Here is a 20,542-nt window from a genome sequence, read left to right on the forward strand (position 1 = left end):
TCTTCCTTGGTGTAGTCCAACCAAAGTGGTTTTTTCTTGAGTAAAATTCAGGTTCTTGGAAAAAAAAGTAGTTCACAGAAACATTCATTTACAAATTTTGAAGTAGTAATAATTTGTGGACAAAATATGATTAGCCAGTACATAGGACTGGGGGCTGTTGTTGTTGTGTACCTTCTGCTGCTTGCAGCTAGAATACTGTTTCAGTTTAGAGAATTCATTGGCCTGAATTGTTATACCCTGGAATAATTCCATACTTATAACTTCTTTTAGAAAACCACTAGTTTTACTTTAATACTCTATAGCAAGACTTAAAAAATTTGTTTTGTTCACCAGAACAACATATAAAATCCAACTTCATGAAACATATGTCAGAGATACTCTTTACTGCAGTTATTTTACAATTAAATACACTATAATGTAATGGCAAGAATTATGAATACAAGTGTTCCATCACTGCTGCTCTGACCAAATGTCATATCATCGAATAATCACACAAGGTTGACATCTCCCTGGGAGAAGGAAGTGTGGATGACATCTAGGACAGTCCAGTTTTTGGCCATCAGTAACTACATTATCATGTCGAAAATGCATAATGCTTTGGCCATGATTGTGTGAATAAACTGGTACAGAGATGAACAACATTGTGGTGTTTTGTGTTTCAAAATTGTATTTATCTGAATCCTCATTTGACTCCGGAATAAAGAAGATTTGGCGAGGGTCCAGGAAGTGGAGTTGTACAATGTTTGAATCATCCTCATTTTTATCTACGTTAATACTTGTCCCAGTTGTGGCTCTTTGTTCAGTACTGTGAGGCATTGTTGAGGTTGATACCAAAAGTTTTCTGGTCTTTGTCAGAGACTGAAAGAATGAATTGTTGTAGGCATCAGGAAAATTTTGTTCTCTTGAATGTGGTGGAAGATTGTGTACTTTGGTAATTCCCAAATAATTTGAGAATTCTTTTGGCATGCTAAGCAGTGGCTGCTGGGGCAGAGCTCTTGTAGGAGGGATCCTAAAGTTATCTAAATCTTGTATTTCATCAAATGTCTGAGATTCTGTGAATGTTTTATCTTTATTATATTGAGCTTTAGGGTTGTTTGAAACTTCTGAATTATCAGAACTATTTGAAATATATGCTGGTGTTTGTAGGGTTGGCATTATTGTTTTTATTAACAAAGATTGGAAAAAGGGATTATCTGTGTAGGCACCAGGAAGAGTCTGGGAATTTACAGGAAAGTTATAGTCTGATCCAGAATATTCATTGGCCAGAAGCTTCTGTGTTGCAGCCATGCGTGCAGAAGTAGATTTTGGAGGGCTTAATGCACGAGGTTGTGACTTGTTGATATTTCTGTTGTGTGAGGTGCTGTTGATTGATGGCCGAGATGGTTCTGAATCCTTGTGTAATTGATCACCTACTGAAATTTGATCTCTCAGATCTTCACTGTTGGAGATTATATTGTTGTTGCCTCCTGAATGTTGCTGTTTCCAGTTGGTGACTTCCTGTAGAGAACTTGGGTTTTGTTGTGTTGTGAAGAAATACACTGCAAGTTAAAACAGTGGTATTCTACAAAAGCAAATATGACATTTAGCAAAGTCCATAAGAGGACCTTATTCAGAGCCAAATGAATCCAGACCACACATCATTAATATATTTCTGAGATTCACTTGGATATTATCCTCTCATCCGTTTTCTGAGTTAAATATTGTGTGAATTTTACATCTCTTCCATTTGTGCTGCATGTCCCGCCCTGGTCAGAATAAAAGGAGAAAGAAAGGAATGCAGATTCAGTAAAAGAGAAAAAATAATAGAAAAGGAGAGAGAGAAGGGAGAGTAAAGGAGGAGGTGAATAGACTGCATTAGTAGTACACAAATAAAGTACTGAGCAACAGGACAAGGACTTGTGCAGATAATTTGCAACATAAAACTAATGTAAATTAGTGTTTGTCTACAGTACCAGGTGTGTGATGGTGGAGATGCTCTTCAGGGCTCATGAAGGGCTTGTCATGCTGCCCTATCAGCAGATTGGCACTGTAGTCATGCTCAGAATTGTTACAGTTTACCATGTACCAGTGGTCGCAGATCATCATACGTTGCTGGAACAGGGTTGCTTTGGGACATGCGTGTGTGAAACGTCGGCCCTCTGTGTCACACATATGATACAGCTGCCAAGAGTACAAGTATGATTGTCAGTACTGGCTGATTATGGCTGGGACTGTTGATAAATTTGTCAAAATGGCTTGGTGATTTCCCTGATTTCATTTTAACATTTATTATCAATGGAGCAGAAAAGTTTTCTTCTTATCCTGCCTTTAAGACGACACTGATATATAGACTAGAGTCCTTGTAAGGCACTTTATTTCACACAGCTCATCCTCTTTTATTTCATCATCCTAATTTGAAGATGAGTAAATATATGAAGATTTGTATTATATAATTTCCTGTTATCTCCTGTTACTAAAACAGAAAGTCTTATGCCAGTGGGTCAATGAGCCAATGAACCTGTTGAGCATTAATTGTGCGTCTGAATGTGCCCATCGACATTGGTGTTTGTGGTGTTAGTGGTATTAAATCTTCCAGTTCCATGACTATACCTGTAAAGTAACATACCTGGCAGCCAGATCTGATGTCTGCATAGTATCCAGCCACGCGTCCCACACAGGAGAAGTTGGTTCGATACTCAGCTAGTACTGACTCAATCACGTGGCCAGATTTTTCACCCTAGAGGAAACGTGTTTTAAGTGTCAGCAGCATTATGGTAATCATCTGTATACAAATATTAAATTTAAACAGTAAAATTAGTTTGCTATAGAAGACAATATTTTTTGAACATCTGAAGAGCATAGCAGATAATGGAAACCCCATGGTCTTGGCATTATAAAGCATGATTTTTACAGATATAAATAAGTAAAATATATTTAGTAGAGCACATATGAATTTGTGCAAAATAAATTGATTAAATGTATGGTAAAATACTGCAATCATATGTGGATGTGAGATGACAGTGATAAATCAAGAATTGAATTTTGAAGATGCTCTGTGAGGTGAGGAATAATATTAAGTGCATGAGACAAAGTTGGTAATGCAGCCAAACTGATTACTGTGTACAGAAGGTGGTGAAAATATCATGTAGGTAAAATGAATTTTTAAATAGTATTTAGACTAACTTAGGCTTCATAGGGTTAACCCTTTGAATCCAGAACTAATCAACATAATTTTTAAACATTCAGTTCATACTGCAAAGAAAGCAACATTTTTCCATTACAAAAAATAAATTGGTTAATAGTGTATAAGGAAATAATCACGTTTTACTCTGAAAATCATGAATCATACGAAACCTGTAAACAAGGCTACACTGCGTAGGGAAAACGTAGAATTGCTGTTTATCAAAGCAGAGGGTACATACAGTTACCACTGGCTTTTGAAGGGTTAATATAGGCCCACAATCCAAATTTCATCGATGTACATGAAGGTTATGCATAGTTACTGTGTGCTGTGTCTGTTGGGCGGCACCCTGTTGCGCTAGCAGAACACTCAGAATCAGCAGGAACATGGTTGTTACTCCATGGAGATGACTTATAAGTGTCACTGCATCACAACCTGGAAACCACAACATTCCACCGTCAGTGGGTTCATCACCTCTTTCACATATTATAGACATTCTCATCTAGGGGCATTCTGTTAAAATTACTTAGTAGAAATCTGAGCAAGAGAAACTTTGTGAATGATTGAAGTTGCATAGTGCGCTGTTGGAAGAGTAGTGAATGAAACACATGACTGAAATACAACTGACAATTAAATGCGATTGAAACAGAAATTAGGCACGGTTATAACCTGATGGTAGGAGTGAGTTTAAAAGGAAGGGTTTTGAATGATCGGCTATATCATTCACCTAATATTATTATGATAATCAAATCAAGGAGGAAGAGATTGGTGGACATAGCGGAACTCAAGAATGTGTGTACAGTTTTTGTTGGAATGTCTGAAGGAAAGACAACACTCTGAAGATACAAGCATAGATGGGAAAGTAATATTAAACTGGATCTTATGAAAACAGGTTGGGAGAATGTGGACTGGATTTGTATGGGTCAGGATAGAGATTGGAGGCGGACTCTTACGAACGTGGTAGTAAACCTTTTAGGTCCACAAAAGGTGGAAATTTTTGACCAACTTTTAAGCTTCTCAAGAATGTTCCATGGAGTACATCAGTTAGTTAGTTGATTGGTTGCTTAGTTAGCTTCACAATTCATACCCTTCGCCATACATTAAGGCGATCAAATCAAGGGCAATGATACGGTCAAGGAATGTAGCACTCATGGGAGAAATGAAAAATGATTGCAGAATTGTAGCAGGAAATCCTGAAGGGAAGAAACTACTAGTAGACTTAGGGATATTGGCAAAACAGATAATTTTTGACTCAGTGAAGTAGGGTGTGATAGTGTAAGTTGGGTTCAACTTGCTCAAGTGACATATTCTTGTGAAGACGGTAATGATCCTGCAGAGTCCATAAACTACACGGAAACTTCTGACTGATTACTAGCTTCTCATAGAATAACTTCAAGAAATTTTACCAATTTCAGGTCTGATGAGAGATATAAATCTGTAATGAAGACATTTACAACATTCTGAGTGTACATTTTTTTTATTTCTGTCTTTGTAAAGTGGCATCGCTTGCTCCTTTATGCTTCAAATAAGGTCACCACTTTGGAAGATGTAGGCCGGATTGAGTGGAAGAATACCACTGCTAGGCCCTGCCGTGATATGTTGAGGGCGGACAAGCTAGAAAGTGAAAGGCAGTTCACATAATGTGCATTACTCGCTGCCAAGAGCGACGCCCTCTAATGACACAAGATAAAACCTAATACAAATCGAGAACAGAAGAACCTAAAACAGCGATACAACGTGTACACACCATTACGTATTACGGCAATTTTCATAAGGTTCGTAATACCTATTCTGAGTCACGCAGTCCTTATTACGTGTTTTCAGGTCACGTCTGGTTCGTGCATGATACGATATATATAATTAACTTTGCCCTCCTTAAATGTTAGTCGCCGCTAAGACTCACTTTAGTAGACTATTAAAATGTGCCCGTTTCTGCAGCTCTCTTCGTATCCTTCGAGACATTACGAACAGATTTGACCCAGAGCTCCCATTATACAGATTTTGTTAAATCCAAAATAAGCTGCAGGATTCTCTGAATGTAAGATCAGAGGATCACATTGTTTCCATCTACACAGATTTACAAAACGAAAAAGAATACATGACCGTTGTGAGATTTCAGGTTTTCGCGACGGCGAATGTGAATTAAGATGGCTGTCTTCTTGGTTGTTGCGCCGTGTAGTCTCGTAGAAGTTTACCAACGTTTCAGAGGTGCTTGTTGCCTCCATCATAAAGACGATGAATGCGTGATGATGGAGGCAGAAATTGCGTTTGAAACGTTGGAAAGCTTTACCAGGTGGCGCAACAACCCAGAAGACGTCATCTAAATGCATGCCCGTGTTCCAAACAGGAGTCGAAACCTCAACACCAGGGAATGAAGGACCCAAGAACACGCGACAAGAGGAATCGGCAGTTTCAGCAACACTGCTGCTATAAAATGCCGGTAATTAATTTAACACCAGCCTCTGTGGTTAACTTCAGGATGTGTATCTGCGTTAGTGATGTGTAGGCTTCCTATATAGTATTGATTGCGAAAATAAAGTGAGCATGATGAACCAGTTTGCTAAACGTTGTTTCCATGAGCTGAAATAAAATTATATGAACTAGGAGTTGTGAAATGCGTACAGGTCTGAACACTCCAACGGAAGAGATCACTTGCAAGTAAATGAAAGATTTAGAATATTGGGCTAAAATGGCTGTGGAATGGATTCGTCTATCTCAATACAGAGTCTAGTGGATGGGTCTTGTGAATAGGATAATAAAATGTCAAGTTCAATAAGAGGGGAGGAATTTATTGACCGTTTAAACGGCTGTCGTTTTTTGAAGGACTTTTCCATAGTTAATTAATTAGCTTTTATATTTTGTTGAAGATAAAAGAGCAAGTAGTTCAGGTGTGTGTTGCGTGTGACCTGTAGACGTTTTATATTATGTGGGAGAAGTCTGTTCACATAACTTAAATTTTCTATTGTGTAGTTCTCGTTAGGAAAATCCATAAATATTAAAGTCAAATTATGCGGATGACCTAACTGCGGGATTTCCAGTTCATAACCGATGAGCAGGACGGCCCGACACGTAGTTGTGTAATTCATTCCTGTATTTAACAATGCTATGTGAGCTACTTAGGTTTTTAGCGGCGATGAAAATAAATTTGTATATAGTCAATTGAAAAGGATAGGGAAGGAATCGGTCGTAGTTTATTTTAAAGTACTACCCCTACACTGCTGGATTGACATGTCATGTGCCTTATCTCTTTATCTAACTCGCAGAATCGGGTTCTACATATAAAATTATAAGTTCATCAAAATAAGTTACATAACAGAAAGACGCAAATCCCTATTTAGGCTTTTGAGTGGTCCTTGAATGTAACATCCATTCTGCTATCCATACAACAAACGTGTGTTATAAAATGCCGGTCTTCATATAAATAATACTTGTGAGACATTAATATTTCCTGTCAAAGTGTAACTATGGGTTTATACCCACTTTAATATCATGAAATTTTGCATAAAGGCAAAGTCATTGCTGTTCTCTACGGCACACACGCACCAACATTATTTTAATTAAATATCGGAATTGATGTTAAATTTGGTAATTTCAATTTTGCAGTCACGTCACAGAATAAATTAAAATGGCCATTCTTTCCTTGGAGTGTACTTTATTAAAGCTAAAACTGTAAATTTTAGTATAATCATTCATGAAACCGGCGGAAAATCTACAATATAACTTCATGGAGTACAGTCTTTGAGAAACTGGTACTTGCTCAAGAAATCCCGTATCTTTTATGGTACCCGCCTTGTTCACAAGACTCCGCCACTGGACTTGGCTTGAGCCAGACTAATAGGTCCAATTGCTCACGCTGTTTCTTCAAGACCAGTTTTGATATTATCTTCTCATTTATGTCTAGGTCTCCCAAATGGTCTCTGCCCTTCAGGCTTTGCGAATCATTATATACAACAACATTTTTATGTCGTAGGGTGTTGAAATCTCTATAAGTGAACCATCATCATTAATTACTTACAGGAGACAAAAAATGCATGACATGATGTATTAGATGGCTTAAAATATGGATTGCTCGTTACCTGATAGATGACTTCCTTAACCGATTACGATTCTCGGCAGAATCCACTTTCCCTGTCAAAGCGCTGCCGATGTGGTAATTCCCAAGCGTTTAAGAGCACTGAGAGAGATCTCAGTTCATCTTCGCAGACTCGTCTCACGCAAATGATGCAGCAACTTTCTACGGCATCTGCCGGTCATATGCAGTAACTTGTACAGAGTGATAAGAAATAACTGAACTGCTTTTGTATAATATTAACATTACTGATATATTTTTAATTGTCGCGGTTATATTGTGTCATATAATAAAAACGTGGTCCTCCTGAGTTCGCCCCCTTCTCTCGCTCTTTCTACGTCTGGTATTAATCCAAAGAATTTACGATGAGTTGTACACGTAGTAAATGGATTAGCAGTTTATCTAAGAAAATTCCGTACCTCAGATTGCAAAGTGCCGAATGATATTATGATTAATAAATTGCTTCTGAAGGGTAGGGATGGAAGCAGACATTGTCTGGTTTAAAATACAATGTCCTAAAGTCACGTCAACCGAAGTTAAAAAATAAATATGTTGTTGGTGTGATAGGTATATTTAAAATTGCCATGAATCAAGGTAACGTTGAACCCCTGCCACGGCGTGGGCCTTGATCGTTCGCACAATCGGATCCTGTGTAGATACAATTCTTGCGACGGGCTGATCCCCTATCCAAGAATCCCTATCACGTGTCTAAATACAAATATTACATCGATCAGTGTTTTTACCAAAAGAGAGAAGCTCAGAATTATACGCTGGCTAATAGCGAGTAAAATCGCATTTGTAATTGATGCTTTAGTCAAATGTTTGTGCAACAAGTATCATACCGTTTGAAATTGTGGTTATTGTTGAACACAATTTTAGAAGCAGTTAGAGATAAATCAGGTACTTTCCTGACTACTGTTCCAAATAATTCAACAATTTTTCTGCCCATGAAGACGCCTTTTGTCATAACATATGAAGAGCTAATTAAAGAAATTGGCAGATCTCTACTAACTCATGAAACACTCTAAAATATCGACAAGAAAATAGTTTCGAAAACTGTCATGTCTTAATTCTACGGCTCAGCAGCTATTCATGACCGGCTGTTATTATGTTTTTTTTTCTGTAACTGTTTGTTTTCTGGTATTTCAAGCAATATATTATAATGGAATCGCCACATGCCACTATAATAAGAGTAATTCATTTACGTAATTGTATATTCCGCATTTCAATACAACATATAATTGAACAAGCGAGGTTTTATCATTGTATCACAGGAGTACAGCCTGTTGGCATTAGGTTGGCATGTCTGACATATTCTTTCTACTTCTTTCCGCCAGATGGCAAATATTATGCAAAATGGCAGATGTTAGGTTGTTCCACCAATAAACGTAAGTAATTGAAACTTCCGTTCCGCCATATTTCAAAACGGTTATGGCACGTCTGTAAGTTGAAAGTGTTCAGTGTTTTTTTTAAAACATTTATGATTATCTTGAACGTATGTTTTATACAATACAGTTAAATTCGAACTACAATAAATATATTTGTTTATGATGTTTGATTAGCAACCAGTATTCTAAATAATCGTTTTTGTAAACCGTAGTTATTTGAAAGTTTAAACCCTGAAATTTGTCGTGAATGTTACTTTGTATAGATGGATACAGAAAGCTATTAATCTACAGTACGATCTAAAACTATCTCCAGGAGGAGGGTATGGCTTATTGGAATTTTAGAAGGGCGTGAATAATTTATCGTGTGTGCAGTATTTAGAAAAGAACCATGTGAACAGTTATTACTTGCATGTTATTAATCTGTATTAACATATTCATGATCATAACCTAATGAATAGGGAACTATGACGATATTTTATGTATTTTTTCACAGAATTTAAATCATTGCAATTTTTTATTTTAAATTATTTTATGTATTAAATTGTTTTCTTGTCACTTTATAAAGGACAAATTCTGCAAGTACTTCCAGCATATATTTCACTTTTAAACACTAAAATAGAAAGGTAGAAATAGCACTGCCTGAAGAGAATAAAGTTTCTTGTTATGCCAAAACTTTTATACATGTTTCTCTGAACCTTGTTCATGTAGATTAGAGTCCTAATGCTTTTTTATAAATAGTTATTTTTATATTATGCTACGGTGAATGGCGTCCTATTAAAGCCTTGTTTGATTGTTAATATGTATAAGTATATTCTTAGGATGTGACCATCATCATGTATATAGATACATAGTGCAGTCTTGTAAAAGCCAATGGAAGTCTCAGGTGATAATGCTCTAGCCGAAAGGCTTAGAAGAGAAGACCCAGAACAGTTTCACATTTTGGTCAGAATGCATTTATCATTTGTATTGGACCTCAACACTGATGAGTAAGTACTGAATAAACATATTGTGAAATGTGGTGGAACATAAAGCTCTTATGTCATGATTTGTTATTATAGTAGTCTGAAGTGCATGTACAGTAAACCTTAAGATTTGACATAGAAACGTTATAGTTTATTGTTTAATATACACCTATGGATGATGATGATGAAGTAGTCTTTTCTTCATGACAGAATTCACATTTTTCTCCTAGATGTCACTGTCTGCATATCCTATTCTTTATATTCTATTCTTTGTTATATTAATCACATATTTCTTCCAATTATTATTATTTTTTTATAAATTGATTTACTAAAGTAATAAAAATTAAAGCTTGTGTGGTGTTTTGGTAAATATAAAAACTGCCAAATAAATTTTTATCTATGTCTCAGTCTGGTTAAATTATAACATATGGTGAAGTAACTCCTGAAAATGTTTGAGGTATGGATGAAACGTAAGGTTAAATACAAATATTATGAAGTTGTATTTGTGAGTATTTATATGTGCCAGTAGTCTCACATAGTAAAATAATTATTAAAAATTTGATTTTCAAGGATTATCAATTTTAACTAAATAAAATCAGTTTAACCAGTGCCATTTATGCCTGTATGAAGTACAATAAGTGCAAGTGTAGCTCATTAATTAATCCTGACCTGAACCCTACAAATGTACGAGGCTTGTTCAAGTGAAACCTGTTTGTGGATTGTTCTGGGCAAAGGAGTAAAGGCAATTGGACTTTCTCTGCAAAGAACTCTGTAGGCTGCTACTATGACCACTGTGGTTTTGCTGCCTTTATCCAACCCAAATCTACAACCGTTTAGTGCTATCTTGAGGGGGCTAAACACATATGGTGACAGATCTAGGATGTGTGGGGAATGGTTCGATGCCTTTCAGTGCATGGAGCACAGAATACCCTGGACAGTGTGCATTGCAGAGCAACATTATGGCACCCCTCATGAGCATGGAGGGATACTGATGGCAGTACAAAGTTTTCGGTTCCAGAGTAGTGTCGTGCATTCATCGTGATGTCAGGGTCCTTGACATCGGCATCGGTAGTCAACTGATGTGGTAGAAAACGTTTGTTTGGATGGATTTTGCAACTGAAAAGCTGGCATGAAACTGTGTCATACTATTCCTATTGGCTGTAACATCCATTCTCTTGTGCAGCTTGTGATCAGCTGCTACTGAGTCATGCACACAACCATATGTTTACCTGCAACTGGTCATATTTGCTAGCAATGCCACAAATGGTTTTCATTTTAACAACTCTCATAATGTAAAGTTGCTGAATAACTTTTAAGATTTTGTTGTTTGTACTGTAGCTGTTTGTCTGAATCGCATGTCTCCACCATCCACTGTCTTGGCGGTGTGATGCATGTACTCTCTAGTATATGGAAGGATTCATATTGCTGTGTGCAGTCATTACAAACTAGTCAAAGTGAACAGCATGCTAGCAGCTTAGAACTTGTATGGTATGCTAATTTATGTTGCATTTTGTACAGTAAGCTTGTATTGTGTTATTATATTTTCAAAATATGGTACACACTATTTTAACATGGGAGGCTTCCTGACATTCAGGCAGTACAACCTGGACGTTCAACTTTGCTATTACTAGATGTAATCATAAGTCATTTGAATCTGGTTCATTCAGAATTTACTTCTTGAAGATCCACTTTAATTCTAACCTTATACCTCCTTTACCAAGGGGTAGTTTCCAGCAGGTTTCGTTAATAAAATTTTATGTTACTTCTTGTTTTTTCTAGTAGCCTGAATAAAATAATTGTTGTAACCAGGGGGCATTTAAAGTAGTGAAGTCGAGTCAATTTTTCCTGACTATTCAACAAATCTTTATCATACAATAATATGTATGTATGACTGCCTGGCAATCCTATTCTGAGAAGTATAGTTACGTCAATTTGAATTGCAGCTTTGTGTGTACAGTGTAAATACAATATATGATTTAGCTGAGCTGATAAATTCTGGCATTAAGAATACATAATTTTAACTAGTTGCAGATACCAAGTAATTATCATAAGATTTAGGTTATTATCATACATGCTATGTTTTTGTCTCTTTCACTTATATGTAATAAAAGAGTAAAATAATTTGTACCCTGGGTTTGGTTATCTGATGTATTAGTATCCCACCACCAGAATGTTGCTTAAAGTTTAAAATACATGGTGAGTCACAATTAGGTCCCATATGTCAGTATAATTCCTACATTGATAGCACTCAAGTAACAAGTTGTGAGATACAAGGTTCTCATGACAGTGAAGAAGTTGTTCTTCTGGATTGTGATGTCATGTGGACACATAACGAACATTTTGGAGAAACATTTTGTCTACATCTTAATGGCTGAAGTAATCTTGAAGATTGAGATGTGTGTGTCCAAAACATTGGTTTTTGCCTATGAATCCACATGGCATCATGATTGAAAATGCTTTAAGATGTATGAGATCAACTTATTTAGGCACTTGACTGTTTCAGTTGTGAATGTTCCTCGGAGAAGGCAAAATCTCGTCTGCAAAAATGGGGTTTTGTTCCATTTTCCAAGAAAGGGAAGTGTGTTGTGAAAGGTGTAATGGAGGGAGCACCACTTACACAGGAGGGTATCTGTCAAGTCTACCAACTTATCGAATTCCTCAGCAAGGAGCAAAGTAATATCATAAAAACATTTTATTATGAACTGTTGTATATTAACCCATTCATGTGCATGTCCATATATTTATGTGGAAATGATAATAAATTGAATATACAAGTACATATTCTAACATGCTTAATCAATTAAGATGCATATAGTTTACATTTGTTTAGTTTTGTGATATCAGTTGTGTGCTGCTCTGTTTGCCTGTTGGATGAAAGTAATTTGAGATTGTATAGTTTTGAATTTTCCACTTATATGATAAAACAAATTGGGTTATCAATTTATAAATAGCTGCTGTAGCTGTGGCAGACAAAGATTTTCCAGGAATATTACTCCTGAAAAGAATTCATGAAGTTCTAAACAAATTAGGCTCAAATGATTATAATAAATTTTGGATTTTGGAGGATTTTCCATCCTCTGAAGATGGAGGCAATGTGTTCTTCTGAAAGCCTGGTAACCACCCTCAAGACTACACTACATACTAACCCAGAAGGCCACAATTCAGAACTTCACCACCAATATAATCCTAACTCCATTGAATGATTTTTTATGTATAAAGCTGTGGCAAGAAATGCCTTTCTCTGTAGGGTCCTGCAGTTGACAAGGACACTTTAAAATCATAAAGTTAAAGAAAATTTTTAGTTCCTGGTAAGATACAAAAACACTCTTATGACTTGCACTAGTACGTTAAATATTTGATAACTACATTTAACTGTTGAATGTTTATATTACTGGTTTATTTAACTATGCTTTCAGCTGCCTGGATTATATAGCATTAAATTGATGGGATTAATTGAAGAGTGAATTGGAAAGGATGTGGAAGAAAGCAGTTGTGACCTAATTTAATTTACCATACCAACACATGCCCCGAGAGCCTGAGGACAATTGCATGAAACCTCAGTTAGAATAGCCAGTCTGCAGGCTAAGATTTTAGCTTGTGACTTAAATATGTTGTAGGAGTGCTATCCATTTGATCATGTTCAGTGTTGAATGTTTATACATTTATCAAAGATTGTTCATTTTCCGTCATACAATTTTTAAAAATTGATGTAGGTTACAAAATTACTTTACTTATATTTATTAATATTTACAGATATCTGCCAGGAAGGAATCTTTCGACGTAGTGGCAAAATAACTCGTCAGCAAGAGCTGAAATCGCTGCTAAATCAAGGACTGCCACTGAACCTGGATAATGGTCATTTTTCAGTCCATGATTGTGCTTCTGTGCTAAAGAACTTTCTGGCAGAACTTCCTGAATCTTTGCTCACTGATGCTCATTATCCAGCATATTGTCAGATAGCAGGTAAGGAGGTAACATAGTGTTTGCACTTCAAACAATGAATTTTTCATATATTAGTACAGCATAATACTGCATAAAGCCAGATACATTTTATAAATTGTCCTTTCACCATTCTTACATCAGACACCTTTGATTACCTGGTTACAGCCAGGTTTTAATTCCTGTCTCATTAGCATTAAACATACAATTTTTGTAATAATCCATTCAATGAAATTTTACATTATCTTTATTCTTTTGGTTCTGAACCTGGAACTACTGCAGTCTAGTCTCATTTCTTCATTGCATTAATTTTCGGAAATCTTCAACACAAGATTAATTCTTTAAGATTGTGGCAATATATTAGACTTCAAATTGAAATTTTGACATTATGGCAGATTGTCATGAGTAATTTCTTTTGATATTTTCCATTGTCTGAATACAAAGAAATACAACATTCTCAAGCTCAAGAGGGAAGGATATGTCTACTCTGTAAGGCAGATTAGACAAAACTCTTATCATTAATGCTAATAATTTGATTATAGTGATTTACCAGAGACCCATAATGAACTGGCACAGTCCAGTGTAGCACATCTGTTTTAACTGCAAAAGAGATTACATGGAAACAGAATACATTGGTCATTCATAAACACTGCAGAATTTATAATAACAGTCAATTCACATTGATTACATAGTTGAGGCTTTGTTATCACATGCAATTTGACTGCAGTATTATGTTGTATTTTGTGGTTGCAGAAATGTGTGGAGGTATACCAGGCTCCTCAGATCAACCAAGTGGTAAAAACAGTGAGAACCGTCTGCTGAGGGCATTGCAACTATTGTTTTTGCTGCTTCCAACAGAGAATCGTGTCTTACTAAAAGACATCCTGCAATTACTGCATCTAACAGCTAGTCATGAGGGAAAGAATAAGATGTCTGCTGATAGCCTGGCCACACTCTTCACACCTCATCTACTTTGCCCACGCAAGGTACAGTTACATCAGCACATGAAAATATCTGATAACTACTAGACATGAGAATTGCTGAAGTATAGATTTTATTGCATTATGTAAATCTGCTTGAAACAATGTATTCTAGCACTGACCTTGGCACTGAAGAGAAAGTCATTTGAAGGCTATTTGACAAGTTATACAGTTTGCAGAACATTAATTTCTTAATTCTGATTGATTTAGTTTTTTACCTGCTACTGTTGAGTATAATGCAAATTGTTTCCTTTTTTGAATATATATTGGGTCTATCACCAAATGTTGTGATGAGTGGTTAGCACTCCTGCTTTGTATTTGGGAGGTGCCAGGTTCAAATCATTATTATCCTCTCATTCAACTCTATATAGTCTCAGCTACTGAAAAAGTGTTGTTAAATGAACTATAAATGAATAAATAAATATTGAGTCTTTGTTTCAGCTCAGTCCTGAAGCTATTCATATTAACTCACAGACTATGTCAGGAGTGATAGCTTTTATGATTCAACAAGGTACAACACTATTCAACATCCCCCCAAAACTTGCAACTGACATTCGTGCTTATCTAGCTGAGCGGGAAAGAAGAAAACTGCCACCAAAGAAAGAGGTATATAAATGTCATATTCAGCTTATTTTTCAAAATATGGGTGTGTAATTTTAGCCATGTGATCAGTGTGAGGATGCTTGTGAAGTTTCTGTATTTTCAGGTGATGTAATTCTATGTAACAAAATATCAGTGTTATACATGCACATCCTAGAAGCAATTCCCTTCATTGCATGACTTTACAAAATTCTTTATACAGTGCCTATCATTATAAATATGAAACACATGAAAATTTGTAATCATGTCAGTAATTACAGATTTTTTATTAAAATAGTTTGGCTTTAGTCCTCATCAGACCAGAAAACTCCTGTTTTAAATTTGAATGTTTTATTAGACTTCTCAGAATTTGTCAGTCATGCAAAAATCAGTGGCAAATACATGTCATTAAACTGTATAACTCTTATCTGAAAACAAATATTTAATGTAATATGTGGATGGATTAATTTATACTCTTATGCAATGTAAAATTTTGACTAACAGTTTGCTCTCACAGGAACTTGGGGTTCGAAATTGCAATTTGAGACTATCTCTACTCCAAACTGGAGTACAGTTTTCCACTCTTGTTTCAACCAATCCTGGTATGTTTTGAGCATTCAGCAGTTCTTTCATGTTGTATTCCAGCTGAATGAGAGTGTGTGTGATGGGACAGCAGCTAACACAATATTCACTTTTGTGGATCGGGAGCGTACAGCCCTGGCACATGTTGTCAACCCAACAGAGGCTGCTTTAGCACAGCTATATGCACATATCCAGTCTTTGCCTGAGTCTTCTAAGAAAAAGAAACTCATCAAACAGTTTAACAAGGAAAATGGCCAGGGCACACCACTACAGGTCAACATCAGAAGGAAGAATCATCTGAGGAGCAAAAGTCTTGGGGATTCCATTAAAGTAGGACAACATTTCAGTTTAAAAATTGTGTAATACTTGAGTAACAAAATAATATCCCTTTGTCAGGGGAAAGCTATTTTCAGATGATGTCTGTGGAAGGTGTCATTTTATTTTCTGTATTTAAATAATGCAACCGTAACTGCTTTATAGGCCAAAGTGAAATAAACGCATCAGTAACACAGTCACACAGTTTGTAGATCGAAAGTTTCAGCATTTTGCTCCTTTAACTACTAGTTGGAAACTGAGAAGGAAATAAGCTGTAGAATACTGTGTAATTAAATGAATGGAAGCAAACAGTTATCTGTTTCTGGTATTCTGTACTTCTTCCTTTAAATATATTTTGTTGCTTCCCTAGATGCTTAGTGGTTTAACAGTACATAATTATATTATAGTCATTCCTTAGGTTAGATAGTGAAGGTCACACTTCTCTTACATGTTTTCATGAGATGGGGGGCATACAGAGCTGTACCTGTGAGCAGGAATAACTTTATTTTTATTATTGTTGTGTTTAATTAATTCTTTTTGTTGCAGAAGCACATTTTCCACAAAGGAACAAAGCAGCAAAAGAGTAATAATACTCAAAGTCAATTTAATGGGTCACGTTCTCTAAGCCAGGAAATGATAAATGTATGTACTAAATTTACCTTACTGAAAAAAATGTTATGGTTTAAAATTGTTTGGAAACTTTACATTTGTATTCCTGTATGTTACATTTTTCAATTACAGAAGTCAGGAACCTGTATGAAGCTATTTCAGAAGAGCATGGAAGAAGACTCACATTCTTATGTTGGGCAAGATGAGATGTCAAGGTTGCACAAGTCACTTATAAGTAGTACCAATTGTGTTCCTCTTCAGCTCCAATATACTATGCTTAACAACTCCAAGCCTGAAAGGCATTCCGATTCCTCCAACAACAAAGACATAGTTCACGGAACTGAAACTACTGCCACAGAAGAAATTCTGCAAAAACTGGCAAGCCAGATTGCTGCAAACCATCATGATGACAAGAAAAATGAACTCTTTTCTGGTTCCATTTTAGATTCAAGGAAGAGAGTATCAACCACCAGTTTTGAGTCATCATGTGAGAATGGCATCTCACCTCCCAAGGCTTCTTGCTGTTCTGCAGACCTCAACCTGCCTTCCTCATCCTGTACTCCATCCACACCTTGCCAGTCATTAGCCGAGAACCAAGGTACAGACATATGGCCTGTGAGTAATCCTTCTGCTACTGCTGCTGCTTTGCCAGCCTCATGTGATTTTTCTGTTGACTGTCAAACTGCTTTGCCTGGCTTCTTCTCCCCTTCACCTCCTCTGGGACACACTAACATTAGATTAACTCCTCGGAATGCTCTGACTGGTTTCCTGACTACAAGTACGCCAGCATCTCAGTCCCGATTGAGAGTTCCCTGCAGTACTAGAGGCCCATTTGATGCTAACCAAAGCAGCTGCTTGCTTACCCCAATAGCTGATGAAAGTAATTCTATGTCGCCCATTACCAGATCAACACAGAAAATGTCCAAAGCCATGCAGGTAAGCATGTCTCTGTTATGTCTAGTGTTCTTTGTTTCCTAAGCATGTATGTGTGTCTTGTTCACTCTGGTAGGGAAAAATGCCTGCAAAAGATAAAAGAAAAGTAGAAAACTATTTATGAAAATATGTTTAATTCATTAGTCTCTAACGAATTGCTGCAGTAATTTCTAATAAGTGTTCAGTGATATTCCTGTTATAGATCTTATTTCTGACCATTCCACTAAAATTTTAATGAAACTTCATATAGTTATTTAAATGTGGAAAAGGATGTTCGGAATGTTAGTTTTAATAGTGCTGGATACAATTTTACAGATTGGAATGTTGGAGCCAGAAACAGTAAATTTCTCAGTGTATGTGGTATGGACTTTGAATCAAAATCAATTTTATCCCAAAAACTAACTCCACATTGCACTTGAGTGACTGACAGCTTATTTCCAGCTACCCATAAAGTGACAAGGTTTTCAGCTGAGTTGTAGCTGACACAAAAAATGAAATATTATAATCAACTGAATAAATTCCTACAGCCATCTCAACTCATGTACTCAGATAGGTACACATGTAGAAACTTGTAAAAACAGAGTTGTAGGCAGAAATCTTAAAGCCTATATCCCTACTGAACAAACTTGTAGTCCTACAATTCTTATGTAAGTGCAGATTCTGTCACCATTACATTTGTTAGACATAACCCCATCATGTTTTTATTAACCTATAAACAATATTTCATATAGAATTTATAAGTATGTTTATGATCTGCCTGTTTGCCTAGTTATAATGGTTCATTACTTATCTCTATCAAAATTAAAGCAAAATACAGACCGCATGCAGCTTCTGTATTGTTTTACACTGTTTCGAGAGCCATCCTCATCCTCAGGGTACTGAAGTTCAGTACTCTGATGACAAGGATGAAGCATTGGTGTTTTCTCCATTAAACCACCTTACATGCCTGGTAAGCCCGAGAAGAATTCATTATATTTGTGAAGATTAGTTTAAAAGTTTAAAGGGGACTTTCCTTAAAGGAAAGTAGGCAATATTTGTTACTTCATTGAGCTGTTTATTCATACATTAAAAGTAATTTAAACATTTTTATGAGCTCTGCTCTCCAGTATGTTTGCTTTTTACCTTATTTTACAGCTGTGTCACTTAGACAGTAAAGGTTAAGTCTGTCTGGATGCTTATGTGTTTCACTTTCTTTTGCAGGAAACGATGATGACACCCCGATGTAGAAAGCCTGTAGTTCTGTTATCAGGGTCAAACCTGTGTCATTTGGCAAACATTAGTACATTGGGGACTAGACAAAAACATTCTTGCCAGGAAGGGAATGGTGGTAGTTACAACTCTATTGCAGAAGACAAGGAGACTGTACATAACAAAGAAGATTGCCAAATGGGTAGCTGCAATACTAGTTATAGTATGGAATATGTTTCAGTCAAAACCTTAGGCAATGATGCCATACATATCCAGGCACTGGTAGAAGACGGAGAAAATGAGGATTTTAAGACTGAAGAGATATGTTCTGCTTCAAGCAAATACATGCCTAATGACAGTGGTTCACTGACAAGCACATTCAGATCATATCTCCTGAACCGCAGTGTACTTACCACAAGCCCAGTAGATCTAAGCTTTTCAAGTAGAACAGGAGACTTTGATACTTCAGAAAGCGATGATGAGGAAAAGATTCTGGAAAGAGAAACACTTAGTACATCTCTGTTATACTGCCTTGATGGTAACCAGCCATCCATTTGTGGTGTGACTGATGAACAGGTAAATGATATGTATGGCAGTTGCTGTGATGGCAGCAGAAACTCAGGAACAGTATTGAAGGAACAGTTGGTAAAGGAGACACCCAGAGTACACGAGACTAATTTGCAGTATTGTAGTAGAAGTGATGACGATGGGAAGATATGTCAAGTAACTTCTAAAGCAGCTTTAATATCAGACTCAGAAGAATTTAGTAAAAACATAATATATGAAACTTCCCTCTGACAAGACTTGACAGTATATTTTATTAAATAAGGTGCCATTAAAATTTCAGAGGTACTGGCATATGCTACTGTGAAATATAGAGTACTAATATTTTTAGTAGTACTGGTTTGCTATTTGTTTTTATTCCACATTAAAGTGTCCTATGTAATTTTATGTTAACAAATGTGCCTTTACTTCTGATGCTAGAAATCTCTTGCCATTAGATTGGTTAATACATGTTAACTAAACTGCAATGGTTTGATGTGACTGCCAAAATATTACAGAAATGAAATCAAAACATTAATACTGCACATTAACTTAACCTTGATTTTGATAGTGGACTTTCCTCTGTTCTAGATACAACAGTTATACTGACATAACTGTCTTCTTGAGTTACAACCAAAACTTGAACACCAACCTGTTTTTCTCCTTTTACCTCTGACATTTCACTAGTGCTAGGCTAAAGGGGGGAACTTCCTAAAATTTGAGGAAATGACACAGTATTTCTAAAAATGTGCAGAAATATTTTTACACAATAACGTGTAAAGCTGAAGTAGTAGTTTTGCTAGAAAACAGGCAATATGAAATAACAGGTTGTAAACTAGCAGTCATACTTTGTGATTTCTTAGTTTATATCCATTGTCTAGCACTGGTGATGTATAGACAAAGGGAGTGGGAAGTGAGGTTAGATCCTATTTTAAATATTAATCCATTAATTACTAGCAAATTTTAAGTTTAATAAACTATTTATTCCATTCAGATTGATGACTTGTAAACTTACAAAGTGCATTATCAGTTTTAAGGAACTGCATCCTCAGATCTTGTCATTTTTCTCTTGCTATTCAAGCTGGTAAATGTGTGTTAATGGCATCTGCTACAATGTCAATATTTTTGATTGAAATATTTCTTTGGACTACATTAATTTCTTGTAAAAATCTTTCCCATTGCCCATGCTACTGATGACACTTATAAATTATACTGTCACTGTATGAAAACTATACAGAATCACTATTTGTTATTATAAAACCATTTAAATACATGATAGGATGGTGTAACTGAAT

General features: G+C 36.1%; 2 protein-coding genes across 13 annotated transcripts; one reads left to right on the plus strand and one right to left on the minus strand.

Moving 5' to 3' along the window:
- Positions 1-364: 364 nt before the first annotated feature.
- LOC110829792 (uncharacterized) lies at positions 365-7,396 on the minus strand. Of its 2 annotated transcripts, none has more exons than XM_022063881.2 (5): positions 7,237-7,396; positions 3,483-3,595; positions 2,606-2,716; positions 1,953-2,160; positions 365-1,538 (listed from the first exon to the last, which is right to left on the minus strand). In XM_022063881.2, the coding sequence occupies exons 2-5, from the start codon at positions 3,546-3,548 to the stop codon at positions 478-480; spliced, it is 1,446 nt and encodes a 481-aa protein (XP_021919573.2). In that variant the 5' UTR covers positions 3,549-3,595; positions 7,237-7,396; the 3' UTR covers positions 365-477. The 2 variants fall into 2 exon arrangements, with proteins under 2 accessions (XP_021919573.2, XP_087200805.1); XM_087344679.1 differs by lacking the exon at positions 7,237-7,396 and adding an exon at positions 5,064-5,203.
- Positions 2,619-20,541, plus strand: LOC110829787 (Rho GTPase activating protein at 54D). 11 transcript variants are annotated; one of them, XM_087344664.1, is made up of 11 exons: positions 2,619-2,753; positions 5,508-5,600; positions 9,436-9,603; positions 10,918-11,067; positions 12,083-12,252; positions 13,333-13,542; positions 14,272-14,504; positions 14,940-15,104; positions 15,723-15,989; positions 16,521-17,519; positions 18,717-20,541. In XM_087344664.1, exons 3-11 carry the CDS (start codon positions 9,488-9,490, stop codon positions 19,500-19,502), a joined length of 3,096 nt encoding a protein of 1,031 aa, XP_087200790.1. In that variant the 5' UTR covers positions 2,619-2,753; positions 5,508-5,600; positions 9,436-9,487; the 3' UTR covers positions 19,503-20,541. The 11 variants fall into 11 exon arrangements, with proteins under 11 accessions (XP_087200790.1, XP_087200788.1, XP_087200787.1 ...); XM_022063865.2 differs by lacking the exons at positions 2,619-2,753; positions 5,508-5,600 and adding an exon at positions 8,534-8,617 and having other exon boundaries at positions 16,521-16,616; positions 16,716-17,519; XM_087344662.1 differs by lacking the exon at positions 2,619-2,753 and having other exon boundaries at positions 5,439-5,600.
- The last annotated feature ends 1 nt before the right edge of the window (position 20,542 follows it).

Source organism: Zootermopsis nevadensis, unplaced genomic scaffold (genome assembly GCF_977971745.1).
Source record: "Zootermopsis nevadensis isolate Lab colony 2312 unplaced genomic scaffold, Znev_1.0 Znev_ptg000008l, whole genome shotgun sequence".
Lineage (NCBI taxonomy): Eukaryota > Metazoa > Arthropoda > Insecta > Blattodea > Termopsidae > Zootermopsis > Zootermopsis nevadensis.